Raw genomic sequence first — 19563 nt, forward strand, 5'->3', positions numbered from 1 at the left:
AAGCTGACATCGCAGCCTCCCATGATCCCACCCCTCTTAGTCTGGGGGTCCAGCGTGAAATGAGGAGGGAGCTGAGAGCACGTGGACACCAAGGTGACCCAGCAAAGCATCTTCCTGGAAACAGGGCCTGTGCTGGAGAGCTGGGCCCAGAAGCCTCTCTTGCACCACTCACGTCTGTCCCCAGGGTGGCGGAGGTGGGGGGAAGGAGGGCAGCCCTTGGATGGCAGCACACGGGTCCATGGCCCTGGACTGGAGGTGGCACCAGCAGGCAATCATGAACAAAACCTCCAGAAATTCCAACGTTTTAAGTATTTTATCCTAGTAGTTCTTTTGAAGTCTCAGAATCATTCCTGCAAAGACTATTTTATTTGCTCAGACTGCTGAGTTGAGGACGCAGCGGGCAGCCTTGGGCGAGGCCGTCCAGGAGCCGGAGCCGCGGGCAGCGCCACCCTGCCCGCCTGCGGGAAAGAGGCAGCCGCGCTTGGGCTTGGGTTTGTTTCTGGAGACACTTGGAAAATTCATTAAGCCCCCCAGTTATATGGTTTTATTCATCCTGAGGACAGGCCCTGCGGCTCCGTCTGTCTGCGCTGGGCCGCCACAGCGATGTCTACTGCAGGAACGCCCGGAGGAAGTCGTTGTAGGAGATTTTTGAAGATAGTGTCTTATCATAATACTCCAGAATATGGAAGAACTCCTCCTCGGAGAGGTTGATGCTGTACTGTCTCAGCACCTGCAAGATGGAGGGAAGGGGCCACCGGGCTTGTCTTGGCCGCATTTAAGGAGGCAGGCTGCCAGCAAACGGCTGTGGGATGCGTCCCCCTCTCCCTGGCCCCTCACGTCCACTGGTCCCCGAGCCTGTAGATCCCACCTCCAACCTCGCCCTCCCAGACCTCTCTCTCCCCCCTCTGCCCTCATAACCTCTGCCTGAGCAGGAAGCAGCTCCCCAGGGCAACCCCAATGCACATCTGGGGGTGAGACAGGAGGCGCCATGTGGAAGCTGCTTGCTCTCCCCTCCCCGGCTGGCCCTCCTGGGCCACCTTTGCCTCCCTGAGGGGCCGCTGAAGGCTGTCCACCTGTTCTGACAGGTGGATGCACAGAGGGAGGGGGCTGGAGGGGAGACCTGGTCACAGGGGCTTAGCAGGGGTTGCGGCTGCCAGGGCAGCGGAGGGCAGGGTCAGCAGGTGCGGGTGCAGCGCTGCTGTGAAGTGACAGGAACAAGCCGGCGGCAGAGCCTGCTAGCTGCCCACCCGGCATCGACTGCCCCTTCCTCAGTTACACAGCCCTGACCTTCTCCCAGACTGCTATGTGTCCAGCCAATGGGGACATTTCTCAGCCTGTCTGCAGCGAGGTGGGTTCTGGCCAGTGGAACCTAAGTGAGAATGTTATGTGGAACTTCTGGGAAGCCTCCCCTAGAGGAGAGGGGCCTGCCCCTTCTCGCCGCTTTCTCTCGGCTGCCTGGAATATGGAGATGATTCTAGGGCCCCGGCAGCCATCTCAGACCACGAGGCAACCCTGGGGAAGGAAGCCAGTGGTTGAGGACGGTAGAGCAAAAATAGTCCCTGAGGAGTGTCCGGCCACCACACCAGCCCCGGACTCTCCACCTCTGGGTTCCATTTACATGGGAGAGAAATAAACTTGCCCCTTGTTTAAGCTGCCGTCACATTCTCCCTCTGTTCTGTGCAGCTGAAACAAATCCCAACACACAGCTACCCTAGTCATAAACAGTTAGAGACTAGGCTACAAGTTCCCGTCTACGTTTTGTGTTATAATTTGTTTCTAAGAGGAGACTAGAAAGTGGGACTAGAAGACCTGGAGGCGCCGTGGGCTGGATGAGGGCAGTTGGCCTGGCTGTCGGGCGCAGTGGGATAAAAGCAGAAAAGGAAACTGAGCCTGGGTGTCTGAGATGGGGACCCCGAGTTACACACATCTGCTCTCTGACTCTAGCTCTGTTGAGGGCAAGGTCTCCATTTCTACTGCCCTCTCCCCGCTGCCACACCCCAGATCCCTGGGCAGGTGCCTGGAGAGGAGAGCAGCAGACCCTCGCCCGCTTCCTGCCATTCTCTGCAGGAAGACTGGACGAGAACCCCTGGCTGAGGCTTGTGCATGACCCTGCAGTGAAGACAGACGGTGTGAACTGGAAAGCTGCTGCGGGGTGGGCACCAGGCACAGACGACTCAACCGGGAAAGGCCTGGGCCCAGCTGGGTCTGACGCCCGGTGGCACAGCCCCACTGTGCACCGCAGGGGCTGGGGCTCCTGTGTCAGAGCCGCTCTTTGTCTGCAGTGAGGCCAGGCCAGACTCTCAGGAGCCACAGCAGCAGCAGCAGCAGCCCTGGGGCCTTGAGGGGAGCTGGGCTCAGGCTCAGGCTGGGGAACAGGCCATGGGGGTGTGCAGTGTCCTTGTGGAGCCCTAGAAACCTTTGGGGAGGAGAACCTGGAGTCTGCAGGCGAGGGGCAAGTGGACTCAGGTCTTGATAACTTGGGGGTCCCCGGGAAGTGAGGTCCAGGCCAGCCGGGCCAGCTCTGGGCCTTCGGCAGGGGAGCGGAGGGGCCCTGTGGAGGTTTTCTGGCCACTGGTGTTTGGCAACTGCTCCCTGCTCGAGGGCGACAGACGCACAAGAGGTGGGCCCACCTTCCTGAAATCAGCCACGCTCAGAAGCCCCGTTCCCGCCTGGTCGTAGGTCTTGAACGTGCGCCGCATCGGCCTCCAGCAGTGCATGATTTTGGGCTGAATACGCAGCAAAGCAGAATAAAAGGAAGACGTCTCAGCACCAGCTTCTTTCTAAGGAAACAGCAAGAGGGTGAGAGAGGAACTTCTGGAAGGGAGGGTGGGCACTGAGCTTCCTCCCCACCTGGCCGGTTCCCGCCTCCACCCCACGCTCTGGAGCCTGCAGGCAGCACTCGGGACAATGAGGCCATGGCTGTCCCTCTGCTCATGACACTGTCTCCATATAGCTCTCTTCCCCTCCTGCCCTCCTGTGGCCTGGGAAGATGGCCGAGCTCCTATATCCCCATTTCATGGACTAGGAAACCGAGGCCCAGGGAGGTGAGGTGATCCGGGCTCTGACTCCAGCACACACGGGCCACACCACCTCCCAGGGGACACAAGGACAGGGCCTGGCACATCCCGGGCCAATTTCAAAATAGTTTGAGGAAAAAAGGAGATTTCAGTTTGGGTCTTCTAGTAGGTTATTATAATGAGATCAGTGTTAAAAAAATCACGAGGTTGTAATTATATCTAGTAATTAGACAGCACACTACACTGCGATTATTTCATTTAGGTGCTATTAGATTGAAAACAAGATATTTTAACATGATTTAGCCCCACCTCATGTCTGAATATCACAGAGGTGAACTGTAGGAGATAACGTGGAACACATTTTTGGGAGAGTTTAATTTTAACATGGCACTACACAAAACAAGTTAGCACAGAGTTAGACTGCTTTCAATTTTTACATCACTTAGCACCTGTGACAGAAACTCCCCCGACACCTCACAGCGCCATCAGCTGCCAGTGTGCCCTGTCGGCTGGACCTCACGCCATAGGTTAAGGGTGCTGGTGCACCAGCTCTTCCCACACCCGGTCCCCCCAGAGCGGGGTACAACCAGCCAGCCAGAGCCCTCTGCCCTGCCTTGGCACTGCAGGAAATGGCAGTGCCCACGCTGGCTCCCTTGAAGGATGCCTTTCTGCCTCTGGAGGCCACAGAGAAAGCTCCCGAATAACTAGGAAATGCTATCTCTCTTTTAGCTTCTGTGCAGGGAGGCATTTGACTGAGCCCCACACTCAGGCAGTGCAGGCCCTGGCAGCTGCCAGAGGGGATGAGGACTGGGACCAGGACCAGGGCAGGGGCTCAGCCCGGTGTATAGGCAGCCTCCCAACCCACGCCCGTCAGTGTTCGGACCCTTGCGGGGGGGGGGGGGACTAGAAGGCGGGAAAACTACTGAACCAGGGGGGCCCCTGGGGGGGGGGGGGGGGACTAGAAGACGGGAGAACTACTGAACCAGGGTGGCACCTGGGTAGGGGGCTGGGTCTCTGCCACTTCATGTAAACACAACCTCAGTCTGACGCCCAAGCAGCGCCTGGGCCAGCCTCTCCGCCTCTGTGAGGACAGACAGTGCCTCTGGAAGCAGGGCAGCCTCTGCACCAGGGAGGGCTTAGGAGGGGCCACAGGTGTGCTCTTCTCACCAGAGGCCCACGGGCCACCTCTCATAGGCCCTTAGAGCCCAGCAGAACCCCCCTCATTTACAGAAGGGGAAACTGAGGACCAGAGGGGTGGAGGAAGGCTAGAACTGGTAGGTGAGTGGCCGTGCGGTCTCTGCAGTTCTCCTGCTGTGTTCCTGGGCCCCATGAAGATGTAACGAGCACAGCCTCTGCTCTGCTCACAGAACTGAGCGAGCGGAACTGCCTTAATTTTTTCTTCCATAAACCTGGCCTAAGCCTTTGATACTAGCTCCTGCTTCTCTAAACTAAAACTACACTAAGATGACACCTGATTTTGCACAAAATCACAGATTTAGCTGTTTGGAAACTTTCTGCATGGCCCCTACTTACCTGTTTGCTGGATTAACCCACTCTCCCTGCTCCCTCCATCGCTGGCTGCCCAGACTAGGGGTGGGGCGGGGTGGGACATGGCAGGGAGAGGTGGGGAGGTGGGCGCTGTCCTGGGTCTGCCCACACTTCTGGTCCCTCCAGCTGAGTCATACGGCGGTTTAAATCAGCTGTGTTTGTTCCCCAAATCTACACACCAGTCGGACTTGTTATCTAATCAATGTAATGTACAGTTCAATGTTACAGACGATGGAATAGGAGCACAGATAAGCATTCTTTTGGCTTCATGTTTTGGAAAGACTTGTGCAAGGGGAGTCAGTAGAAACGCTGGGATTGCACTGGGTGCTGGTTTCAATGATAAAATTATAAACTATTGAGAATAAAAGGTAAAAATCCACAGGAGCCGTGCCCTGCAGGTGCTACGTAAGTGTCTTTAGGTTCTCATTTGTCTTTGAAGAAACAGAAGTAGAAAATTGTAGACAATGCATCATGGGTATAGTTTATGCAAGAAAAAGACTCCCACCTCCCACCCCACACTCAGAGAAAGGGTCTGGCCCTGTCTCAAACGCTGGTGAATGAGTACACGCTTACTTTAACGTTGCTAGGGCCCCCACCGCACCCCCACTTTGCCTGTTCGGCTAACTGACCAATTCCTGCCCCCAGGGCACTGTGTGAGCCGCTGGCTCTGTATCTGACTGTCCTACATGTTTCCCGGTGCTCTGGGAAGAGCCACAATAATCAGGTGATAGCCACCTGAACAAGACTGTGAACCGAGGGTCCCAGCTACTGGCTCCCAGCCTGGGGTCTCCAGACCTTTATAGGGTTCCAGAAGGAGAGAAAGAAAATCTTTGAATTATTTCCAAGAAAGCAAATTTCTGAGAAGTTTTCAATGTCTCTGAAGCCTGGCGGAGGCCTTACCTTACCCACAGCCTTTGCTGCCCAGGCAAGCCCCTGACATGCAGACCTGACAGCTGCCTGGCACCGTCCAGGCCTTTAAGGAGTGGAGGAAACGGGGTGTCGAACCATTGCTCGGCAAGTATCACATGTGTATAGGGAACATCTGGGCAGGGCCTTTGGGGAGGTGACAGTGAGGCTACGGACATTGGACAGATGAGTCCTGGCAGGCGGGAGAGCTGGGTGGGGCTCTGGCCAGCCGGCCGCTTCTAGAGTCTCTACGTCCACTGAGTCCACCATTTTGGTGAAGTGAGGTGATCCGCATGTGCCATGACCAGAGAAAAATGAACAGCCCCTTTTTCGCCCAGACCCAGGTATTTTTCAAGGACGATTCATTTACCATTTTATGTGCATTCTGGATTTTCATCCTCTGCATGAGTGAGGTTTCCTTTGCTTTTAACAGAAGAACACAGCTTTGGATGAAGTCACAGTAAGCAAATCTGCCATTGTTCTTTAAGTCGTACTTTACAACGAGCTGCTGGGACTCCTCTTTGCTTATGTCCAGGCCAAATTTCTCCACAAGAGCTAAAGACAGAAATGGTAGCTCAGTTGGTGGCAGTTTATTTGTTAGTTCACTCATTGCTCGATGCTGGGGGATGTGCCTTCTCTCTTTAGGCCTGGTGTGGTCCTGGCCTCATGGGACTCACAGATGGTGGATGGACAGGTATGGAAACAGACGGGCACACAATGAAGTAGTTGCCATAAGGACGGGACCCTGCATCCTGCTGGCCCACACTGTCCTGGGGTACACCTGCCATCCTGGTCACCAGAGCAGAGGGAGGTCAGGAGGGTATTCCAATGGACAGCAGCTATGGGAGCCAAGGCTCGAGCCAGGGCAGAGCCAGGCGTACGAGGGAGCCGGGAAGGTTCTGTGTGCTGTCTGCAAGCCTGGCAGGGCCCGCATGCGGGAGTGAATTCAGATGGAGCCCCCTGACCTGCTTTTCAGCTGGGCTCAGAGACACGCTCTCAAGAGTCTGTCGGGCTATGTGAATTGACAGGTTTTGAGTTTTCGTTCGAATGACCATCTGAAATATGATATGAAGCTTACTGTGGAATACATGGACCACCCTTAAGAGACAGCTGCCAGGCAATTTCAGGGTTTGAGTCTGGCTTTCTGATTAGGGCTGTGTCCGTGCCACATTGGGGAGTCTTCCTGGCTGCCATCAGGTTGGCACATCCTAGTGTCAAAATACCAACTCTCGCCCCACACTCTGCCCTAGGACTTACCCTAGTTCTAAAGCCAACACCTCTTTTGGAGTGACATCTCATCACGGAAAGAGACTTATGTAGGATAAGATTTTAGTTTAAGTTTAATAAACCGAGACTTCGATTTGACATCATGAAAGAACAAAGTGTTGCAGGAGTGAAACGCTATGTGAGCTGTCGGTGCCGATGAGAAAAACCAGTGGAGGGAGACCGTGCATAAGTGCTGCGTCCCAAGTGAAGGCAAAAGACGCCACTCACATGGACAGAGGCCACTCTGTCCTGCTCAGGTGGAAGCGGGACACAGACATGGTACCGGCCAGGACACAGGAGGCTGTCCCATAAATGCCTTTGGCGTTCTGACTTGCAGAAGGCAATCAGCCGTTAAGTAGAAAATACAGAATGACTTGAAAATAAATCAGTTTTTTTTTTTTTTTCAGTATTGAATTTCAGATGCACTGCTAAAGTCTGACGAGTCTATTAGAGTAATGGATCGGAGGCTTAAATGAGTTCATAGTTATAAAGAAAAAACAGCAATAATAATAATAATGACAATAACACAAGCTGAAGTTCATTATGCTCAAAATCAAAAGAATTAACTAGGGCCGACCCTGTGGTGCACTTGGGAGAGTGCGGCGCTGGGTGCGCAGCGACGCTCCTGCTGCGGGTTCGGATCCTATATAGGAATGGCCAGTGCGCTCACTGGCTGAGCGCGGTGCGGTCGACACCAAGCCAAGGGCTGTGATTCCCTTACCGGTCACAAAAAGGACAAAAAAAAAAAAAAAAGAAAAGAATTAACTAAAAATCAAGTGGAACTCAAACGTGCATTAAAACCAACATTGGGGCCGGCCCGGTGGCGCACTGCTACAGTGCGCCGCTTGGGAAGCGCAGCGGCGCTTCCACCGAGGGTTCGGATCCCACGTGCAGACCGGCGGCTCACTGGCTGAGCGAGGAGCGGGGGCAACACCGAGGGTTGCGATCCCATTGCCGGTCCCAGTCCGGTACGGGCGCGACACTGAGGGTTGCGGTCCGTTGCCGGTCACAAAAAAAAAAAAAAGACAAAAAAAACCAAAAAAAAACCAAAAACCCAACATTGGTGATTTGGTTTCAGCAAAACTTATCACATTAAATCAGTGTAATAACATTTGATTATTACTGGTTTTATATATTTTTTACTTAATTTATACATATATTTGTTTACAGGAGCTGTCAAAGAGTTTATGCCTTGCTTCATTTGTGCATGTTTTAAGCCATAGTTATGATAAAAATAATTTGCATTAATTTTGGAGGTTCTTAAGGAAAACATTTTCCTTTAAAAGGGGTCCTTATATTAGTCAAGAAGAGGGGGAGCTAAGAAGGCTTTTAAGCAGAGGAGTGACAAGGTCAGATCTATTTTCCTATAATGTAAAGTGTCACATAAACAATATGCAACAATTAAAGTATAAATCCAACTAGTTTAGTTTTTAGAGTGGAAAATGAAGCGATATTGAAGATGAGACGTCGCCGTGAGTTGAGCCCCAGGAGTGTCCCCATCTGTCCCCTCTACTGCTCCACCCTGCCCACCCCCCTGAGCTCTCAGAGTCTGGGAACATGTACATTCTGCCCAGCAATGCCACCCACGTCTGTGACTTCTAGCCCTGGGTGTCGGTGGAGTGCTGACTCTCCCACGCAAGTGTGCGCAGGTGCAGCTCGGCAGTGGGAGGTGAGTAGCCGTCGCCAGCTGGTCTCCTGTACCGTCACTGCCTCACCTCCACCACGGGGTGTGGATCTGTGCCCAGTGAGAATGGCCTCTTGCCAAAGGGGGGGTGACAACGTATTATCAAGGGACAAAACCGAAACGAACCCAGGAACTCGGCCGTGGTGATGTCCCCCTGCTTGTTCACGTCTCTCTCCTTGCAGTCTCTCAGGAGCTCTCGCCAGCAGCCCTGAATCTTCTTCCTGAGCTTGCTCTCTATGGGCTCGCAGTTCTGCAAGGGCAGGCAGCACGGGATCGTGACGGTGCTCGCTGGAGTCTAGCAGGAAAGAGAAGAAAAGGGCCTTTTAACTTGAGATTTAAAATTCAAGTAATAAAAAACCCTACAGATAGGGCTCAGGTTTTGAGGCTCACAATTTTACAGGCAGTATTAGCTTAGAAATAAAAAATAAAACATAGATGGAAATAAGTATATAGCCAAGGTTCAAATACATAGAGATGCTATTGAGATATATCACTGGGGTGTGTGTGTGTGTGCGCGCGCGTGTGTGTGCGTGCGTGCGTGCGTGTGTGTGTATGCGTGTGTGTGTGTGTGTGTGCTTGTGTGTGTGAAGTGATGATGGCATAGACTTCACTTGAGGGAGAATCTTATCAAAGAAAGTGATTTACTTGTCATTTGCATGAGGCATCCAATCCTGTCAACACAAAATATCTGTTATTTTGGAATTATGGGGACCAAGTTTGAGGCTGTACTTTGTTTTGCTGTATTTTCCATTTAAAAGTGAGGGTATGGGTTTATCTAGCCCAGACTTTTCTCCTGAGCTTACCCAACTCAATTGGATTCCTGGCCTTTCTCCCAAATCCTGAGCCTTCCCCATCTCAGTTGGTAACTACTCCCTTCTTCCAGCTGCGCAGGCCCCAAACGTGGACGTCTTCCTTCACTCTCCCGCTGCCTCTCGGTCCCACGTCTAATCCATCAGGACATCCTGTTGTCTCTACCTTGAAGATGCAACCAGATCCAACCACTGCTCATCAACTCCCCCAACCTCGCTCCAAGCCACCGCCTCTGCCAAACCTCCTCACTGTCTCTGCGCTTCTGTCCCCTCACCCCCCATGCAGCATCAGTCTCTAAGGAGTCCCTCAGACCTTGTCACTCCTCTGCTTAAAAACATGCAGAGGCTCGATGCCCCTCGGAGTGGACACCAAAGCCTTACAATAGCCCTCTGGCCTGTAGGGGTTTCCTACTACTGCTGTAACAGCTTACCACAAATTTAGTGGCTTAAGACAACCCAAAATTATTATTTTACAGATTGGAGGTTGGAAGTCTGGTATGAGTCTCACTGAGCTAAAACCAAGGGGTCAGGAGGCTCTAGGGGAGGATCCCTCTTCTTGCCTTTTCCACCGTCTAGAGGCGCCCATGCTCCTTGGCTCGTGGCCCCTTCCTCTGTCTTCAGAGCCAGCAGCGTCAGGTGGAGTCCTTCTCACACTGCAGCTCTCTAACACTGACCCTTCTGCCTGCAGAGTCCCCATTCAAGGACACTTGTGATTACTCTGCCCCCCATAATCTGATACTCCAGGAAATCTTATCCCAAAGTCTGCTGATTAACAACCTTAGTTCCATATGCAACCTTAATTCTCCTTTGCCATGTAAGATGACACATTCCAGGGATGAGGATGTGGATGTCTTTGGGGTGCTCCTGACCCCCCTTCATTCTGCCCTGCTTATGACCCTTTAACTTACTAAAATGTTGACTATTTCTTGCCTATCAGCCCCCATGAGAACATAAACCCCACAAGAGTAGGGACTGTTGTTCATTCTCAGCTGTGGAGAACACCCAGCACATAGTAGGTGTGCAATAACACAAGCTGCATGACCGCACGTGTTTGAACCCCTGCCTCTGAGTGCTCACCACGTTCACAGTGATGGCTGCGCTTTGCACCTGGTGTGGCATGCTCTCACCTCCCTTCCCTGGAGATGCTGTCGCCCCGCTCAGATAAGGACCTGGGCACCTTCCTCCAGTGCAGGCCTAGGGAAGCCACCCAGGGCTCTGAACTGTGCAGTTAGACAGGTTGGGCTTGACACTGGGTCTCCCTTTGTCTAACTGAGGGCCTGGAGCACCCGAGGACACCTCTTAGAGCCTCGCTGTCTTTAGCTGTGAGATGGTGCTACAGATTGGGCGACCCCAACCTCACTGAAACTTACACCCCCACTGTGAGTGTTGAGGGTGGGAAATCCTATTATGGTAAGTGAAAGGAGGGGCCTTGAAGAGGTGATTGGATTGTAGGACCGTGCAGTAGTGAATGGATTAAAAATGGTGGCCAGGGGTGTGGTTCTGAGGGCTTTAAAAGGAGAGCACATGAGGACCTCTCTCTCTCTCTGTTCTGCCATTTCTGCCACATGAGACCCCTGCATTGCTGGAAAGCCACCACCAAAGAAGACTCTCACCAGATATGTTCCCTGAACTGTGGACCTTTTAGCCTCTGAAACTGTAAGCAACACACTTTGTTTTGTTGTGAATCACCTGGTTCTAGGTATTTCTGTTGTAAGCAACAGAAACGGACTAATACAGACAGGTATAGCCACACTTACCTCAAGGCGCCGTGGCAGGTGCTCGGCATCCAGTGGTGTTTGCCAGGGGCATTTGCTTTCCTGCCCGACATCATCTCCTGCCCCACCTCACACCCCTTTGCCCACCTCCTGTCCTCCTTACTCTTTCCTTCCTCTGCCCTTCCTCACAGCCACCTGTCCCCAGGGGGGCAAATGCTCAGGACCCACCCACAGGCTCCTTTCCTGTGGCCAGTTTCTCAATCACCAACACCAGGGGGACACTGGGCCGCCCAAAGCCCCCTGGCCCAGGGGTTTGTGGATCTGATGTGAGGTGGCATGTGGCACTGGCAGGTGGAGAACTCACACAGGGGTGACTCCGCGACTTCAGCCCTGCTCTCGGGTTGTAAGCGGGTGAGGTGGCGGCGGATCTGCTTCCTTCTGAGATGTGGGGGACACTGCTCCCTCTCTGGGCCCCGGCCGAGTTGCCTGTGGCTGGCGGTGTTGCTGCTCGCTCGGAACTGAACCTGGTCAGGAAGTCCTGGTATTTCAGCTTCCCCTTGGCATTGACTGGCATCTCCTTCCAGAGTCTGTCAAACTGAAAAAGCAGCAGGAGTCATTTCCCAAGAGTTAGTGCAAAACCAGACGGGATCTGAGCCGGCGCTGCGGAGCCGCGGGACGAAAGGCAGCGGGAGGCTGTGCTGATGGTATTGGAGGGGACCCGAGGCCCATGTCGATAAAAAAACTTAAAAAGAGAAAAATCCATTTGGCCTCCGCTCTGTGGAAGCCTCCGGAAGACTGGAAAAGCAAAGACAAGAGGATTATTCACGGCTTCCGCAGGACATTTTTTAATTGAATTGGGCCCTTAGTGAGCAGTTAAGGCCATTAAATCTTGTGATTAGTCACAGTGACTGAGCTGCAGTGTACAAGAACAATTTTAGGAGAAAATGCAAATCAAACCCCTGGCCCACCTTCGTCCCAGGGAAGCCCAGTCAGGTGCTTTTCCCCTCCTTCCAGGTACACCTGAGTTTTGCAAACAGCTCACCAGGCGACACAGCCTCGCCCTGTACTATCTGCAGCCACAATTTATTTTACCCTAAGGGCAAAAAATGTCTTCTCACGAGATGAAAAGGGAGGCATTTGGAAAACCAGAGAGAGGTTTATGGCTTTGTATTGTTGCTGTCTGATGCCACAGACAGTATCAAAACCACACACAACACAGATAGAACAAAATGAATCAACGCATCCTAAATGAGCCACTTTTGATCACTTGAAGGCTTTTAGTGAGCCGAGAATGGTGGTGACTTACTTCAAACCTGATTTTTCATACAGCCCCGGAAGCCGATGAGCCCCAGGCTCAGCACAAGCGACTGGAGTAGCCGCCTCCGCAGAGCCAGGGACGGCTGAGCCCCGCCCGCCCGCCCACTGCCCTGCGCTTTCCGCTGGAAGCCTGGGCTTGGCCGGAAACCGAGTTCTGCTTCTCAGTCTCACTGGGGTTTTCCAAAAACAGATTAAAAGTGACCGTCTCAGGCTCTATTTGAATTCCCCAAAATTAAGTAGTGAGGAGTAAGAAAAAGTGGGAGAACGTTCTAGGCCCTGAAAAGGCAAAAAGGTTTAGTTTGGGACAATATTCTTTCTTTCTTTTTTTAACTTTTAATTTTGACATAATTGGAGATTTGCAGGGAGTTACGAGGATAGTCCAGAGAGATCCCTGGTGCCCTTCATCCAGTTTCCCCTAAAGGCCGCATCGTACGTAATAACACCCAAACCATGAAGGTGACATTTTACTACATGTGTGGATTCATGTTCATTCCATTTGGAACCATGAGGAAAAACTAGTGGGTGGAGTAGAAGTGAGGGGACCTCAAGGAAGTGACCACGTGGTCTCAGGCCTCACCATCACCAAATGCGATGACCGCACAAACAGGAGCCAGCCCCACCACCTCCGTCTCCTCCAGGGAATTTCCCCAAAACCACTGGCCAGACAGCCCCATTCACGTGGTACCAAAACCACCTCTGCAGGCGACGTCTCCCTGCCTGGCCTGGAAGCTCCCTGAAGGGTCCTCTGAGACTCGTCTTTAAACGTTAAACCTCTTGCAGAGGGGCCGGCACACAGCAGGTGCTCAATAAGCGTTTGCTCAGAGGCGGAGGTCCCCGGAAGACTCATGTGACAAGACCGAGGAAGCCAGGTGGAAGGGCCTGCTGAAAATGAGGGCAGTGGAGGCGCTGGGTGGCATCCGACCATGACAGTCATGAAGGTTTGGTGAAGGAGATGGCGACCTGTGAGGGAGGGCATGGCAGTGCGGCGACCCCGCCACAGGGAAAGACAATGAAAGGGCCCCTCTCCTGGCAGGTGTGGCAGGGACCAACCAACTTCCTAGTTAAATCTGCAATGCAAATGAGGTCAAGGTGGACCATGGAAATCCTATTTTAACCACACAGGCCTCAAAATGGAAGGGCAGAGTACATAGCATTAGGGGAAAGGGACCCAGGGCCACACGTGGCTCTCCAATCCCACCCTGCAGGCTGGAAAAGGGCACACACAGGTTGGCTTCTGAAGAATTGTGGGCTGCTGGGCTTGCCGTGAAACCCGGGCACAATTCTGGTGGCTTGTGAATTAGTAGAAGAGCAAGTGTTTCCACATCAAGGTGGCAGAGTCTGCCCGTGCTGGAGTGTCCCTGTCTCCTTAAGAATACGCCACCTTGGCTTCCGCCTGTGCTAACGATGTGGAAAGCTGCGAGAGGACGAGAGGACGCCACTCGCGTTCAACAAGAAAAAGCCAAATTACTCACAAAATCATAAATTTTCCTGAGGCTGTGAGAGCTGAGGTTGCAGGAAGCCAAGGGGACTGAACTCCACAGGGCCCCAGCTGTCACCCGGCAGACAGGAGGAAGTGGGGCTGGGCAGGAAGAAATTGGCCAACACTGGGACAAACTCCAGTGGCCGGCGTGGGCTGGCACATCTGCCTAGACCGACTGGGAGACCCAGACACAAAGAGGGTTCACACCACTCTTTAGCTCTTCTCCACAGGCCTCTACGGTGCTCCCGATTGCCCACAGGAGGTGAGTATGTGTACATCTGTGTGTGTGTGAGTGTGTGTGGCGGGGGTAGGCACAAAACCCTGCCCACCTCTCTGGACCCTCCCGACATAGGATTCAAAGCTTTCAGCCACCAGGGAAGGCCCAGGAAACCCACTCAACCCTCTGCCTCTACGAGAGGAATAAGAGCCGATTCTTCCTCCAGCAGGAACAGGCACAGATCCACGCTTCTGGGGGAAGGGTTGGAGCAAAAGCCCCTGCGGGCCGGGCAGCAACTTTTTGGGCCCAGGACCTGCACCTACACAAACCCAAAGTTGGAGGTCAGGTAGCAATCAGGGCCAAGAGGGATACTCTCTCCTTCCCAACCAAGATCCATGACAGATACAAGGCAGAGCTGGCTGCCATGAAGGGGAGTGTGGAGGGACAGGGACATTGAAGAGGCACCACCCTGAGGCCCAGGGGCACAGGCCCTGCCTGCAACTGAGCCCAGCACTGATGAATAGGCAACAAGAGTATGAAACTGACCCCTCTGTGGCACCGATGTGCAGAGATTGCCAAGAGCCAATGCTGGTGTAGAAATACTGAGAAAACCCTCTGGCAGCCCCAGGCCCACCCAAGTCCACAGGGATGGCAGGCTTCCACTGGAGGGATTTGACATCTGGGCACACTGAGGGTAGGGACGGCCACAACAAAACTCAGACACAGCTCAAATACTGGCCACACCGACACAACACCACCCACACACTAACAGCCTTGCAGAAGAACAGGTGTGCCTGTTTTTAGGCATAAATACTATTTTATACTATTACTATTTTATACTAAATACTATTTTATACTAGTCTGCTATTCTTCTACAGCTGATGTCTAGTAATTAATTTTTTAAAAAGTTGCAACACACACAGAAGAAAAACTGATCCATTGCTAGGAGATACGGTAATCAACAGCCAGACTCAGAGATGACCAGATGTTGGAATTATCAGACAAGGACTTTCAAACAACCACAGTTAACATGTTAACAGATCTAGTGGAAATGGCACCCAAAGTGCATGAACACATAGGGAATTTCAGCAGAGAGATGGAAACTATTATTTAAAATGCTCTGTCTTGTGCAGACATAATAGGAAATTGGGATGAACAGAAATGGAGAAGAAACCTGTGGCATCAGAGGCCAAAGTCGGCAGGTGGCCCACTGGAGCTGGGTATAATACAGGTAGTGGGGCTGTGCCTTTTCAGAAACAGGGTCAAGAAGCACCTGTGTGAGGTAGCCAGCTAGAACCAAGCCACCAACCAATACCTGAGGTAGAGACAGAGGCACCCAAGTGAGAGCTGGAGCTGGCCCAGGCTGCAAATGGGCACAGAATTTCCCTAGTCACTGAGGATGAGGACCTTGAGACCACAGCTGGAGGGGTCCAGATCTTAGGACCAGGCCAAGGCAACTGCAGAACCACCTGATAGTGAGAACCGTGCTAAGGTGAGGCTCCCAGCAAGCTGCGTGTGTGTGTGTGGGGGAGGGCGCATTGTTAGAACAACACCCCCGGCTCTTCTCTGCCCCTCGGTCATACTGCATGGCTTATCTTGTTGGAGGGTTTTGGTAAGAGGAACTGGCCTAAGTAGCTCAGCCTCCTCCTTTCTTCCTTTTTGGTATCTGTCATGTGGAGAAAGTATGTGAAAATTAGCAGATACCTCACCAACACCAAGAGCTTCCAGAGGACAATTGAGAAATCTCTTCAAAGTGTAAGGGGAAGAAAACTGTGGACCTAGAATTCTATCCCCAGCTAAACTATCTTTTAAGAATGAGAGTAAAATAGAGAAAGTCCCAGGTTTACTCTTCCCTGAAAGGGTAGAAAGTGTACTTTACAAGGGTACTTTAGTAAAAGGAAAAGTGAACCAGAAGGTAGGAGTGGGATACAAGATGTGACTGTGGGCAAATACAGAAACATGTAAATCTAAAAAACGTATTGATTTACAAAAATGTGGCAGAGACTGCTAGTTGTCCACCAATGTCCATTGTCCTTTTTTTCTATAGTAATGGCAGTTTTAACTGGGTATATCTTCTAGTCATGGGAGTTTTAGATGAGCACATGTTTGTCCAGTTAAAGACAACACTTCCCAGCCTCCTTTGCAGTTAGATGCGGACACGTGATTACATTCTAGTCAATGAGACTCAGACAGAAGTGATGTATGCAGATTTCGGACCAGCTCTTTAGAGAATGCACACTCTCTTTCCTTCCACCCCTTCCCTCTGGTGCAGTGGGGGATCTGGAGCAGCCACGTGTTAGGGTGGCAACGAGACAGGAACGCTCTGGGCCCCAAAGCTATTGAGCTACCGCACCAGCCCTGAGCTGCCCGCCCAAACTTGTAGGTGAGAAAGGTGTGTACTTCCATTTTATTTAAGTCAGTGTACCTTTTAGTCTCGGTTACAGCATCCTGACCTGCATATTCTAATACAAATAATACCTTTTCATGTGTGATTTACAAGCAAGCTGGAATTACATGTCAAGCATATTAACATGGGATAGGTGGGGGCATCTGGAGGAGATAAGTAAGGATTCTGGAGTCCTTATTCAGGGGAGGGACAGAGAGTATTTCTCAACTTTAGAATTTGCTAGAAATGAAAAGTAAATATGTAAAAAATGTAAAAGAATATGCCAAAAGGGTAAAAACAAAATGGGTTAACTCACGGATCCAGACAAGAAAGGTCTCTTAACTCCCCAGTGCTCGGCTGAGCGGCCCCGCTCGCCTCCAGGCCCTCCTGGGTCTCCAGCCGGCTCCTGCCTCACAATGCCACCTGCCTTGGTCACCATGAGAGTTGCGGGAGCCCAGATGCTCATTCTCCTTCTGAACTGTGGGCTAGTCTCCCCCTTCCTCGCCTCCTTGGTCCCTTTCCAGCCCCCGCGCCCCTCCGTGGTGCCCTGAGGGGCCCTCCATCATCAGAAGCCCCGACGCCTGCAAGCTCTCCTCTGAAACTCCAGCTCTCACTGCGGCCTGCTCTCCCCCAAGGGTGGGGACGCTGCCTGGCCTCCCACAGCCCATGCACAGGGCCGGGAGCGGGGTGGGGACCTCCTTAGTGTCATTGCAGCTTGGACCCTGTTTTCCTCTTCATCACAACTTCTGTCATTATTCTCAGCATAGTTTCCCTGTAGACCTGTGGATGATCCCTCCAAACCCCAACTTCTCAAATCCTCAGCTGCCCTAGCCATGCCCACGGTCACACCCAGGGTGTCACCTCTACCTGGGACAACCTGAAACCTGTTGTAAACATTCCTCTCTGCAGCCCTCACCTCCGGTGTCATCCTCCTCCTGGAGGCCCTGACGCATTCCCCCTCTCTCTGTTCTGCCCTCCCCACCACCCCACGCAAGTCCCCGCTCCCCTCCTCCAGGAAGCCACATCCCACACTCCTGCCACCTTTTCCTGATAAACGCCCTTTGCTATTCTCTGTGGTGACAACTCCATGCCATTTCTTCTCCTTAAATATTCAATATGGCTTATTCTGCTCAGCTGATAATCTTGCCCCGTATTTCATAGAGACAACACACATTACACCAAACTAACTGCATCTGTGTCCCTCTCCCCTCCCCCTCATAACCACAGGAGCAAGGTCTCTTCTCCTATCTCAGACCATGCCCTCCTCATGTCTGGACAGTTCTTCTCTCACCTGCCTTCCTGAACTACAGAGGCTGGCAAGCTCGAAGCTACAGTACCCATCTTCCCTTGATACAACTGACAGAGATGTGGACAGAGGCCCCCTGAGAGCACAATGGCAGAGCTGCTTGGTCCCACGTCCTGTCCCCTCAGCACCACAGACGCTGTGCTCCACTGTGAGGCCGTGGCAGTGGGTTTTTCCAGAAGAGCCTCATGGTGGTTGGGTTTCTCCTGGCTGTGGCAGTGTCCTCCCTCATTCCCCAACCTTTCCAGAGCTTCTGTAAGATCCTAGGACCCTTCAGAAAAATCCCCTTCTTCTTGAACTAGCCCAAGTGGATCCTGCAACCTGCAACTAAGAACTCTGAACAATAAACAAAGCAACAAAAGAAGTCTCCAAATAGATCAGAAAAGAGAAGATATTCAGGTTGTGTAATACAATACTAACAGAAGCCAGGGATAAAGGATCCTGTGCTAAAAAACAAAGACCTCACTTCTGAATGGTTCCTGGCTTAGAGATCTCAGGCAATATGGCACTCTAGACATTCTGAGGTTTCCTTCACAAAACACCCAGCTGATGGGTAAATATTTTTTAAAACATATTTTTAAATTCCTCACAGAGCCACAAGGAAGCAAAGGAAGTCATTAAGGGCCAGGAAAGCTGCTACCTAAAGGCAGGTGAACATTAACTTGAAAGCCAATTAGCAAAAGCCAATCCTGGGAGCCCAAAGTTTTGGGATTAAAGGCCCTTGGGGGATGGGAGACAAGACCTGGGCCCATGTGGAGCTGAGGAGCTGAGCTGGCGATTCCTGCGTGAGGAGCCAGGCCACCTAAAAGGGTCCAGGCTGGACACAGGCTTTTCTTACAGCCAGGAACCTAAGGGGTCTGAATCCATTTTAGCCTCTTCATCATGAAATCCCTGGATGGAGGAACTGAAGCTCATCAGCCTACGTTCCTGGTGCCCGGGCAAAGCAAACTCAAATTATCTGTGTAGAAAACAGTCCTCAGTCCAGGTGCCTCAAGATTCCCTCAAGTTAAATTCAGCCACATATAAGTTCTTAATGAAATAAAAGTCGCCAAACACACAAAGATGCAAGTCAACATGAACATGAGTTGGCAAAAACAAGCTAAGGCAGATTTAGATTTCAGATGTTAGAATTGCTAGTTAGAGAACATAACATAATTATGTGTAAAATTGCTAAAGGAGTAAACATTGGTATTAAAAATCAGCAAGGGGCAAGATATTATCAAAATCAACAAGCCAGATTTGAAATGATAGGCAAATAGAATTCCTTGAAATAAAAAATATGATCATTGAAAAATTTTAAGAGTCAGTGTATAGATTAAACAACATATTAGATACAGCTGATGAGAGAATTGATGAAGTTGAAGACAGACTATAAGAGTGGTTCATGGCAGAATCACCCAGGGAGTTTGTCAACACACAGTTTGCTGGCTCTACCCAGAGCTTCTGATTCAGTAGCTGTGCCTTGCAGAACACAAAGATAAGACATGATTTTAAAAGCAGCATCACTGGAAGCCCAAAGATAGTGGGATAATATTTTCTAAGAATTGAGAGGAAATTGCTGTCAATTTAAAATTCTCTACCTGGAAACATTACCTTTTAAAAATAAGGCCAAATAAAGACATTTCCAGATAAAAAGTGAGTTTACCATCAACAGACCATGACTAAAGGACATACTTCATGGAGAAAGAAAATGATCCCAGAAGGAAGGTCTATGATATAAGGAGTAAAAAAGGTAAAACTAAATAAATACCAACTGTATAAGACATATCAGTCTAAGGATTATATTGTGGAGAAAAGATAATAAGATAGATCTAAAATACTGAATAACAATGACATGAAACTTAAGGGGAAAATTAGAGTTATAGCAACTTAATGTCCTTGTATGCCCAGAGAACAATGGATATGCTGTCAAATT

General features: G+C 51.2%; 1 protein-coding gene across 1 annotated transcript in view; it reads right to left on the reverse strand.

Moving 5' to 3' along the window:
- Positions 1-400: 400 nt before the first annotated feature.
- EFCAB6 (EF-hand calcium binding domain 6) overlaps positions 401-19563 on the reverse strand; it is a 303634-nt gene continuing 284471 nt past the window's right edge. Inside the window, 5 exon segments of the mRNA XM_008577701.1 lie at positions 401-730; positions 2631-2780; positions 5842-6026; positions 8548-8716; positions 11310-11540. Of these exon segments, the coding sequence (XP_008575923.1) occupies positions 608-730; positions 2631-2780; positions 5842-6026; positions 8548-8716; positions 11310-11540 (858 nt within the window). The 3' untranslated portion in view covers positions 401-607.

The sequence above is a fragment of the Galeopterus variegatus genome, unplaced genomic scaffold, assembly GCF_000696425.1.
Source record: "Galeopterus variegatus unplaced genomic scaffold, G_variegatus-3.0.2 Scaffold1567, whole genome shotgun sequence".
NCBI classification, from domain to species: domain Eukaryota; kingdom Metazoa; phylum Chordata; class Mammalia; order Dermoptera; family Cynocephalidae; genus Galeopterus; species Galeopterus variegatus.